The 11,233-nt window shown below is 43.4% G+C and overlaps 1 protein-coding gene across 2 annotated transcripts; it reads left to right on the plus strand.

The window, feature by feature from the left end:
• Positions 1-2,251: 2,251 nt before the first annotated feature.
• Positions 2,252-9,790, plus strand: ING2 (inhibitor of growth family member 2). Of its 2 annotated transcripts, none has more exons than XM_031943841.1 (2): positions 2,252-2,563; positions 8,976-9,790. In XM_031943841.1, the coding sequence occupies exons 1-2, from the start codon at positions 2,380-2,382 to the stop codon at positions 9,644-9,646; spliced, it is 855 nt and encodes a 284-aa protein (XP_031799701.1). In that variant the 5' UTR covers positions 2,252-2,379; the 3' UTR covers positions 9,647-9,790. The 2 variants fall into 2 exon arrangements, with proteins under 2 accessions (XP_031799701.1, XP_012407545.1); XM_012552091.3 differs by lacking the exon at positions 2,252-2,563 and adding an exon at positions 3,106-7,100.
• Positions 9,791-11,233: the final 1,443 nt, after the last annotated feature.

Raw genomic sequence — 11,233 nt, forward strand, 5'->3', positions numbered from 1 at the left:
GAGTTCAGGAACTGTTTTTAGTCAGTGTATTCTACCTGGAAGAGTGTCTTTATCCTAGTTGCTCCTCAATAAATGTTTACTGAATTCCACATAGAGGCACACACGTATGGCAATGGATAGCACAGAACTTGGAATAAGGAAGACCTGAGTTCAAGTCCTCTCTTAGGCATTTATTGTGGAATTCTGTTTTTCAGGGTCCAGTTTTTCAACCCCACTAAGCTCCAGTTCCCTCATCTGTTTAAAAAAAAGGTGCTGGGTCTGTGGTGAAGATCAAAGCTGTTAGTGTAAGGTGCTTTATAAATGTTAAAGAACCAGATACATGCTAGCTATTATTACTATTATTAGTACAACATAAAGCAAAATGGGATATATACAAAGTGAAGATCCGGACAAAGTGCTGTTTTGTTAAAAAACAAACAAACAAAAAAAAAGACTCTATTAAAATTTAAGTAGGGAGAAAATTTCAACTGAGGATAGATATCAATGCCATCCAAGCTGAGCAGAGAATGGAACAAAATCCGATTTCAAGCAGTTCTCCTTTCACATCATATGACCTAAGTTAACAAAGCAGGAAAATGATGACAATGTTTAAAAAAAAATTGGACATCTGCAGATGCCATCAAATCACCAACCTAGGTAGATTTTTCAAATCCCTGCCAAAAAAAAAGTTTTATTCTCAGGTTTCTCAGGTGTCGAGTTTTGGACTCCAAGTAGATTTTTTTTTTTTTTTTTTAACGTTGTTTGTTTTGCATTTCAATGACTGGAATAGGAGCAGCTTTTAAATTTCCGGAGACAAGGATTTCGAAGAGCAGAATATTGGCTTATAATTACATCAGGCAGACATATGCGAGTACCACAGTCAACATCTGAAGGAGACCCCTTGGGCTTCGACTCACTCCTGCGGGGTTTTCTCCACCCGGAAAGAACAGAACAAGCTCTGTCTCAGGTGTTTGGGGAGGGGGACGAGCGTTTCCCTCCATCCGCGGACGCCCGGTGACACCTGCCGGCCCCTCGCCGGCTCAGAGAGAGAGTTTACACGCCGGGAACGTCTCCCCGGGGGCGGGGAGGAAACTATTTGGACTCCAGGCTCCGTTCGCAAGGCCGAGGGCAAGTCGGGCGGAAGCGGAGAAAGGAGAGGGAGGGGGCGGGGGCGGGTCTGGGAACAAACTCAAAATCACTATCTCCGCCCGCCCAAAGCAGGGGCTGGGCCCGCGAGCAGTCCGCGCCGGGCGAAGCCCCAAGAAAAGCCGAAAAAAGCCCAGACAACTAGGGGATTAGGGAGAGGGCGCCTACCTCCCGAACCGGCAGCGCCCACGTGCTCAAGGAGCCCTCCCCCCGAGGGAGGGGCTATGGGGCGCGGGGCCGAGTCAAGGCAGGACGCGCGGCATGCCGGGAGCCCCGGGGCCTCGCTGCACTCTGGGAACTGCAGTCTCCTCCGGCCTCGCTCCATATTGAAGGGAAAAAGGGGCCGCCAACTGCTCCATTTTACGCCTGGGCAGCGCCGCTCTGGATCTCCCGGCGGGGAGGTCGTTCGTCAGCAGAGTGCAGCTGGAGTCCGGCCGGGCTCCGGACCACTCGGGAGGGGGGCAAAAGGGAGCGAGGCGGGAGGATACCGCCTCCACAAGCTAGCCGGCTCGCCACCCTAGACTGAGCAAAGGGGCGGGGTGACAGCGCTTCTCCTTTAAGAGGGGGCGGGGCAGAGCCTGCCGTTTGTCCTCCCCTCCTCCTCTTCCTCCTTCCCTTGTACTCTAACCTCCCCCAGCCACGAGATGACTGACCAATCACCGGGGTAGCCGGAGGAAGGCGGGAGAATGCGAACCCTTCTGTCCGGCGGGAGGGGCGGGGACCGAGCCTTATAAGGGCCGAGCCCTGCGCAAGCGCAGAGGCGTCTGCAGTCGGAGGGGAGGGGGGGGCAAAGAGAGAGAGAGCGAGCTACACACACATACATACACATACACACTCACACCCCGACACTCTCACACTGGGTACTTAGGAAAAGTGGGGGACGAGAGGGGAGACGGTCAGTGGAAGCCAAGCAGCGAAGGGAACCGGGAGCAGATTGTGAGCGCGAGGGGGACGCGGAGCCCGGCAGCCGTCCGGGACGCCCGAGCGCCGCGTCCCCGGCGGCGGCGGCACGGCCGGGGATCCCAGTGTCGGGGCGCTGAGGGGGGCAGCTGATCTCGCTCCGCCCTAGGACGTGTGCCCGCGGTGGGGTATGTGAGGGTCTCCCCAGAGGGCAGGGGGCGGAGGGAGTCAGTCGGCTGCGCCCCTGTGAGGGGCGGCGGGGTCTGCCTCCCGGGCGGCCCGGGCGGCCGCGGCGGTGCATGTGTGGTCGCTGGATGCGGAGGAGGCGGCGGCGGCGGCGGCAGCAGCAGCAGGATGTTAGGGCAGCAGCAGCAGCAGCAGCAGCAGCAGCTGTACCCGGCGGCCGGGCTCCTGGCCGGGGAGCGGGGCCGGCTCCTCTCCTGCTACGTGCAGGACTACCTCGAGTGTGTGGAGTCCCTGCCCCTGGACATGCAGCGGAACGTGTCCGTACTGCGAGAGATAGACACCAAGTACCAAGGTGAGTGGGGAAGCAGGCCGAGGGGCGCTCCCGACTCGCCTCCCCGGCTGACAGCCCCGCGTCTCCGGGCTCGGGGCACTTCGGGGGAAACCCGGGCGCTCCCTGCAGCTTTGGCTGTTTCTGGCAGAGAATCAGCCATTTTATTAGCTGGGGATCGCTCCTCCGGCTCTGCCCCCAGAGAGGAGGAGGAGGAAGGGGAGGAGGAGGAGTTGCGGGCGGGCCGGCTGGCTCCGGCCGCGGGGACCGGAGGTGTGCGGGCTGGGGGAGGACGGCTCGGCCCCAGCTTCCCCTGTCCCCTACAGGCGGATGCATTGGAACGTGCTGGGTGGGGGAGTGGGCCGTGGGGGCGGGTCCCGGGGAAGGCCCTCCCTCTCTTCCCCCCTGCCTTGGGATCTCCTTTGCTCTCGCAGCCCCGGGGGAGGCGGACCGGTCCGGGGGCGGCTGCTTTGCTTTGGCTCAGCTCCTTCCGCCAAACAGTTAAAAGGAGGGAGGGGCTCAGCGGGGGGTGGGGGCGGTGAAGGGGAGTCGGGTGTCTGCCCTGGAGGGGGCGGTGCCTTTAGTAACGCTGGGGACGCGAAGGGCGCGCGCGCTTTAGTCTGAGTGACTCCTGGGGTGAGGGCAGCCCCCGGGCTTGGGGGGCAGGTTTGCCCGGTCTTCCACCCAGCGATCCCCCCGTACTCGGAACCAGCGGCGGGGACGCTTCTCGCAGCTGGCGCGCGCCCCGCGTGTGGCCTGGGGCTCCGCGTCACTTCCGGGTGGGCCGGGCTCCGCGAACCGCCGAGGGTCTGGCGTCTCCGGCTCCTAGCGGTGTCCGGGAAGGCCCGAGATTGAGGGTCGAAATGTGTGCGGCCAGAGGCCGTGAGCAGCCCGTGGTCCCTGCCCTGGAGGAGACCCGTTACTGCCCGCGGGGCTGCCCCGGTGGCGGGGGCGCGGCTTCGATCCCGGAGCCGAGCCTGCTGCAGCCTCCCGGGAGCCCCCTCTGGGCTCCGCCCCCTCGCCTTATGGGGTCCCTGCCCGGGCTGGGGTCTTAGTCCCGGAGAGCGGGCTACGGGAGGGACCCGGATCCGGGAAGCGGAGACTTAGGTTGGCACAGTGCCGGGAGGGGGGGGGGGGCTGTAAACTGGGAAGGATCCATCAAGGCTGCCTCTGCCCCTCAGCCGCCTCTTGACGCTTCCTTTTGCCCTCACCAAGACTACTGACTGAAAGGTCCCTTGTTTCTATTTCAACCTGTTCCTGTACCTGCGCCCTTCGTTCCCTATCCTCTCCGGTCTTTTCTCTCTAGCTATAAAAATGATGAGCTTCCCGAAATCTGGAAGGAACTTTTCTTTGATCCTTGAAGTCCATCCAACCGTGTTTGAGGAGCAGCGGTCCAACTTTCTCCCCCTTCACTGCCAATCTTTTGAGAGGAAAAAATTCGACCCCTTTCAGCCTGATTTTTGTCCTCACTTCTCTTCTGAAACTGCCCTTTCAAAGATCATCAGTGACCCAATTAATCTGGTCATTTTACATCTTTATTATGCTCTCTGATCTTTCTGTAGCATCTAACATAAACCACACCTTTTGCAGTCTCCCACCTTGATCTCAACAGTGTCATAATCACCTGATTCTAACTCTCTTTACTGGCTCCTTGACCTCTCTACTTCCATTAATAGTGCTGTTGCTTGAGTTCTTGTCCTTGAGTTTATTGATTATTGTGGCCCCTGCTACTTTTTATATAGATGATTTCAGATTTGGGTTAGAGAATTCTTGAGAAATTTACTAGCTTAGTGGTATTGAATAAATAACATAATCTCTTCAAAACTTCATTTTCCTAATCTGTAAGAAAATAAAGTCATTATATATCCACTACAATATTTCTTGCCTTTTTCTGTTTTCCAACTTAGTTTTTCTTTAAATACCAAAATAGCCCACAGAACAGCTAAAAAAGTATGTTGGAGTTGGAAAGAGCCTTAAAAGTTTTAACTGCTTTCATATTCTAAGTCACAAATTTAAAGCTCATGTCAGGTCTCTTGTCTTAGATTATATAGCCAATTAGTGGCAAGAGCTAGGTCTAAAACTTGGATCTCTTGATCTTCAAGGCATTCATTTTACCAAGCTTCAGTTTCTTCTCCACCTGAATGAATGTTCCACTGGCAGCTTAGCATCCTGCCAAAATCAAAAGGAAACAATTCAACCCAAATCAGACCTATTGATTTCCACCCCCACGATTTCTCTCAATTTTGCCCTTGGTTCCACTACTATCCTAGTGTGTGGATCCTGAGGTTATATAATGGTTGGAAGGTCAGCTGCTGAACCTTCTGAGTTCAGGTGGGTTCCCTCTAACATACACTGACTTTGTTTCCCTAGGCTTGTCTCTTAGCTACTCAGTATTCTGAGCTGTTCACCCCAGTGAGTTCTTCCATCTCCCAACATAATAATTCTAGCTTCCTTACAATGCTGTACCATTCAACTTTTAAGGTTTCCTTATACTCTGCACAGTATAATGGAAAGAGTTCTGTGTTTGATGTTAGATACCTAGTTGAATTTGGCTCTGGGACTGAGTCACATGACCCTGACCAAGTCAGTTTAACAGCCTCAGTTTTCACTTGTGTAAAATGGCAACTTTATCGTAGGATTATGAAATAGATGCCTCGTAAGTAAGCTAGTCTTAACACCTTTGTGTGACAGATGAGAAAATTTAGCTACAGAGAAGATGAAATGGTTTGTCCAAGACCAGAGGTTAGCAAAGTTGGGATCTGAATCTGGATCCCACTTGACAAGGCTATTGTGAGAAGTAGTTAATGATGTTCTGGATAGAGCTTTGCCTAAAATCATGAAGATCTAACTTGAATGTCCCAGAAGCTTCCTAATTATGTGACCCTAAGCTAGCCAGTAAACTTAGCTAGTTTCCTTATTTGTAAAAATGGGGATAGTATACCTACTTCTCAAACTTGTTATGAGGATCAAATGAGATAATTGAAAAATGCTTAGTGTAGTTCCTGGTATATAGGAGGTGCTATATAAATGTTAGCTATAATACCATTCTTTGTAAAACTTAAAGTGTGATATTATCTCCATGTCAATCAATTTAGACTACTTGCCTTCTTCCACATGTTCTGTACTCAACCTATTAATTTGTTCTCGTTTTCCCCATGCCTAGAACAGCCTGTACCTGTTGAATTTTCACCCTTTTTTAAAGCCTAACTCCATATACTTCTTTCCAGGAAGCTTACCCTGATCCTTCAATTGGGTAATGAATTCTTCCTGTTACAGATTTCTTACTTTTAATTTCTTTTATAATTATTTATAACTGTAATTCGCCATTAAACTTTAAGTTCCAGATGGGTAAGGATACTGTTTAATCTAAACTTGTATTCTATCTCGCAGTAAAGCATTCTGCAGAAAGAAGTTCATTACATTTTAATTTCTATATGATATTTTAGTGTTTGGGATGATCTGTGATTTTAGATTTGGAAAGCTCATTTAAAAAAAAAGATTCTCAAAGTTATTTCTTATGACCTTAATCTGTGTGATGGTCTTTTTGATATGCATGTGGTAACTGAGAAATAGGAGGCTAGGGCTTTTAAGATTTGCCTATTGAATGTTTTGTCTAAGATCAAGCTTGAAACTTTTAAAAAAGCATACATTTTTCTATCATAAAGTTAAAGCCCACTTTAGAGGTTGGGGGCAGGATATTTTGTAACTGATATAAGAATAGGACCAGATTTATTATGCTGAGAGTATAGTTGTCTCTGGACCCAAAGAGGAATAATGCAGATTTATTTATTTACAGTAATAGCTTCTGTTCAGACAATTAGTTGATTTCTAAATAAATTAAAGGTATCAATAATTTGTACCTTAAGTGCATACTATCATCCTGTCCAAATTTCCCAGTATGATATTAACATCTATACTTCACCTACTACTTTTGTTCCTCAAGGGCAGGCTTGTAATAGTTTATCTCAGTGTACTACAATATTTTGCACTTGGTAAGCACTTAATAATGTTTTATTAAGGTTGTGATTGAGATTTCATATGTGCTGCACTGTGTTGAACTACACCTTAATACAAAGAATATACATACTGAATTAAGTACTTTTAGAGCTAGATTGAATTATAATGAGTTTGGAAGGAGGGAGTATTTGAAAGATAAATGAGTTCTGTTTTATAGAATAGATCAAATGTGTCAGTAATCATTTGGGAAGAAAGTTTATTGGGTGTAACTTTGGATAATTGATTTTGTAAGTATTTCATTTGTTAAACTGAACTTCTGTATTTCTTTTAAAAGTTATCTATCTTCATGGGCATTACGTCTCTTTCTCATTCCCCTTCTCGTTAAACGATTTATTAAAAACCACCAGACTTCATTTGCTTTCTCTCTTTACTACTAAAACTCCTATTTCCCCATTGTTGAGTTTCTCTAGGAACTTCTACTTTGAGAAAGGACCTAGGGAGGGATACCTTCCCCTTTTCCATTTTTTCCCCTTCCCTTTAATGTGTGTTTTCCCTGCTGTGAAACCATATGGACAGGAACTCTTAACCCAGTGCTTGGTACAAGGTAAGCACTTAATAAATGTTTCTTTATTTGATCATAAATTTGCATAGTACAGCAAAACAAACTCCTACATTGGCCATGTTCAAAAAGTGTAGGTCTTCTGCATATTCAGGTCACTGGACTTATGGTTTACCATTGCATTGTTCAATTTTCTGTTGTCCTTCAAAGTTATTTTTTTCCCATGATGTTGACATTATTCTCTAAATTGTTCTCCTAGATCTGCTCATTTCATAGTGCATCAGTTCATTGTTTTCCTAGTTTTCTTTGAAACTGTTTTCACTTTTTGTACTCTCAAGCATGATAACATTCCAATCTTACATGGTAATTTGTTCACACTTTCTCTAATAGGCAGGAATCCCCTTAATTTCCAGTTTTTTGCCACTATAAAGAGCTACAATAGATATTTTTGTACATGTATAGAGTTTTTTCTTTTTCATAGATTTCTTCAGGCTGTAGGTTTAGTAATATAGTAGAGCTAGATCAAAGGGTATATGTAGGTAAGTAAATTGGGGGCATAGTTCCAGATTGTTTTTCAGATGGGCTCAACCAATTCACAACTTCACCAACAATGCATTAGTATGATGGTTTTCTTTCCTTCCCTGTATATGAAGATATTTATCTTGTTATGAAATTGTTTATTCATTGCTTAATATTAAGAACCAAACATTGATTCTACATTAGGCATACCATATTAAGTAGTACCATGTTTATAAGATTGCAAATCATTGGGGCTAAGATAAGGGATAGTTGAAATTAGTTTGTCCTGTTTACTCCTATCTGTTCCCTCTTAGCTTTTGCTCATTTCAAAACTTTGTATTTAGAAATTTGTCATTTTCCTTTCTGTAGAAGAAACCTAGCTGATTGCTAGAGTATTTGAATACCTAAATAAAGGGGAATAGTTTGAGCTTTTGAAATAATAGAATAGTCTTAGCTAAGGGCTTTCTCTCTAGTGAGATGCCACACTCTGTAGTATGTGGGTTTGTTGCTAGCCCAGGTGACTGAATTACTCAAGTGGCTGCTGGCAAAGGATTGCCTATGTCACAGGTGTCGAGCTCCAATAGAAACAAATCCCTACAGGCTATTTCTTTTATTTTTTTTAAATTTTACTAAATATTACCCAATTACATTTTAATCTGGTTCAGGCCACAATCAGGAGTCAGCTGAAGCCATGAGTTTTGACACCTCTGACTTATATAACATGACAGAAGAAAGAACTTTAGGTTGAGAATCACAACACAACACTTAATTTTCTTTTTAAACATAGTGTTATTTCTCTTGTAAGATAATGTTTGTAAGACAACATATTAAGTTGGTTCTTTTAGAGATGTTTGGAAAGTTTATCAACAAATAAAATTGCTAAAAAAACAAACAAACAAACAAACAAAAAAACATTGCCTAGATATATAAAACAACAGAATTACCACATTGCTTTTTGTTTTTGTTGTTAGTAATGGAATCATTTGGTGTAGAAATTTCACTTTAGAAATCTGTCAGTTTGTAGAATTTAATTTCCAAAATGAAACTAAAATGTGGGCGCCATTAAATGAAAAAGTTAAGATGTTAAGCAATATTCCAAAACTAAATATGAGTGAACTGGGGCTATGTTTTTAAACTTTGTATCAATCAATAATTGATCATAGTTTCCTTTTTGGGGGTTGGGGTAGAGATGAAGCTTCCAGGAGTTTCTCTGGGATTTGTTTTTTTTTTTATGTTGGATATGACAAACAGTATAATTGAGTTTATGACATTATGTTTTTTGACTTCTATTCAAAATACTCCAGTGACTTTAAAAAAAAAAAACTCATTAAAAACAAATTATTCTCTAACTTTGGACAACATTCTGATTTTTTTTTATTTTTTATTTTTTACATTTTACAGAAGCATTAAAGGAAATTGATGATGCTTGTGAAAAATATAAGAAAGAAAATGATCCACATCAGAAGAAACGCCTTCAGCAGAATCTTCAGAGAGCATTAATAAACAGCCAGGAACTTGGTGACGAGAAAATTCAAATTGTCACACAAATGCTTGAGCTGGTAGAGAACCGGGCAAGGCAAATGGAATTGCATTCACAATGTTTTCAAGATCCTTCAGAAAGTGAGAGATCTTCAGATAAGACAAAGATGGATTCCAACCAACCAGAAAGATCTTCAAGAAGACCTCGCCGACAGCGGACCAGTGAAAGCCGTGATCTCTGTCACATAGCAAATGGGATTGAAGACTGTGATGATCAACCACCTAAAGAAAAGAAATCCAAATCTGCCAAGAAAAAGAAACGTTCAAAAGCCAAACAGGAAAGAGAAGCTTCACCTGTTGAGTTTGCAATAGATCCCAATGAACCTACATACTGCTTATGTAACCAAGTGTCTTATGGGGAAATGATAGGATGTGACAATGAACAATGTCCAATTGAGTGGTTTCATTTTTCATGTGTTTCACTTACTTATAAACCAAAGGGAAAATGGTATTGCCCAAAGTGCAGAGGAGATAATGAGAAAACGATGGACAAAAGTACTGAAAAAACAAAAAAAGATAGAAGATCGAGGTAGTAGAGACCATCACATTTTAAGGGATTATTTGTCTTTTATATAATTCATTTACTTTACAGAAAATGTTTTAGGATAAATGCATAAGGCTATGCAATAATTTTTAATCATTAGTATTAATGGAGTATTAAAAGTTGTCGTACTTTGTCTGTGGTTTACTTTTCTGCACTGAATAACCAAATGTTTTAAAGTCAGGTGGTCTTAGAATAACACATGGAAAGAATTAGGAACAGTGGGAACAGGTTGCTTTTATTTTTTCCACAAATTATACATATCTCATTGTCACTTAAAATGGAAATGTTAATGGGTAGACACCAAAGGTTTATTAGCATTTAATTCTTCCTCTACACTTTAAAAGTTTTTAGACTCTTCAACTGATGTGAACTCTTTTACCTCTGTGGTATATTGAACCTTATCTCTAGTCTCATGAGGACTCATTTGAGGAGCTAGAGAGGAAAGTTAATTTAGGATTCCATATGGAATAATGTACTCTTATCAGAGTACCTTGCTGTTGCATTTTTCTTAGCAGCATTTTGATACACTGTCAGTAACCCATTTGTAAATGACTCCTTTTCACAAAAGCAGCTATTAATCCGCCTGTGTTTTAAAATTTAAAAGTTCTCCTTAATAAACTTGGGCACTACAGAGTAGTTGGTATACCAAAAATACTACCGTTTAGAGTGACATAATATGAGCTTGTGTAGCAGTATGGGTTCACATTGTTTTGGGGCATTCTTAAAGGTGTATTGTATTTCCTGATACTAAAAACAATAACAAATACCCCAACTCTGAACTTCTGTGTGATCTGCTGGAATGCGTGGGTATTATTCTAATCAACTGGAAAGCAATATAGTAGTTCTTAATATCTGTATACCAAACAGTTGTTTTAAATAGTTTTGCTGTCATTTAAACAATTTGCCTTCATTTAAACAATTTCCAACAGTGATGACACATCATTATTTTAACTTAATAGTTATATTAATCCTCTTGATTTTCTCGTATTGGTGCTCCCTAATATGTTTGCTTTGAATGAATATGATTTTAAGAAAATGCAGTTAATCACGTGTTTCTAAAATGGGTTTTCTAAGAGTCTTATCTGTTGAAGGGTGTATGTTGGGGGATTTTTGTTTGTTGGGGGGGGGGCTATATCTTTATCTATGTGTAACCTGCCTTGTACTCTTTTTGTTTCTGAGCCTGACAATCTTGATTCTTATTAACCTGGTAAAAACCCTGTTTGGGTCTAAGAAGTGTTTACTATGTAAGCAACAGGATGTTGAAGAAAGAACATTAGACTCTTGAGAGTCAGACTATGGTTCTAATTCTGACCTTGACACTAAAACTAGCCACTTCATGTTAGGCAAATTGCTCAGCTTCTCTGGTCTGAAATTGCTTCCTTTGTAAGGTGATAAATTTGAACTAAATGATCTATGAAGTCCCTTACAACTAAAATTCTCATTTTCTATACTGATTTGAATTAGAGTGAAGATTTTAAAAGCTAGTAAAATGGATTTTTATTTTTTCAAAACACATTTTCATTGATTTGAAATGTGCAGGCATATAAAGACATTGTAGCAAGTGGGAAGAGTTCAA

The sequence above is a fragment of the Sarcophilus harrisii genome, chromosome 6, assembly GCF_902635505.1.
Source record: "Sarcophilus harrisii chromosome 6, mSarHar1.11, whole genome shotgun sequence".
Lineage (NCBI taxonomy): Eukaryota > Metazoa > Chordata > Mammalia > Dasyuromorphia > Dasyuridae > Sarcophilus > Sarcophilus harrisii.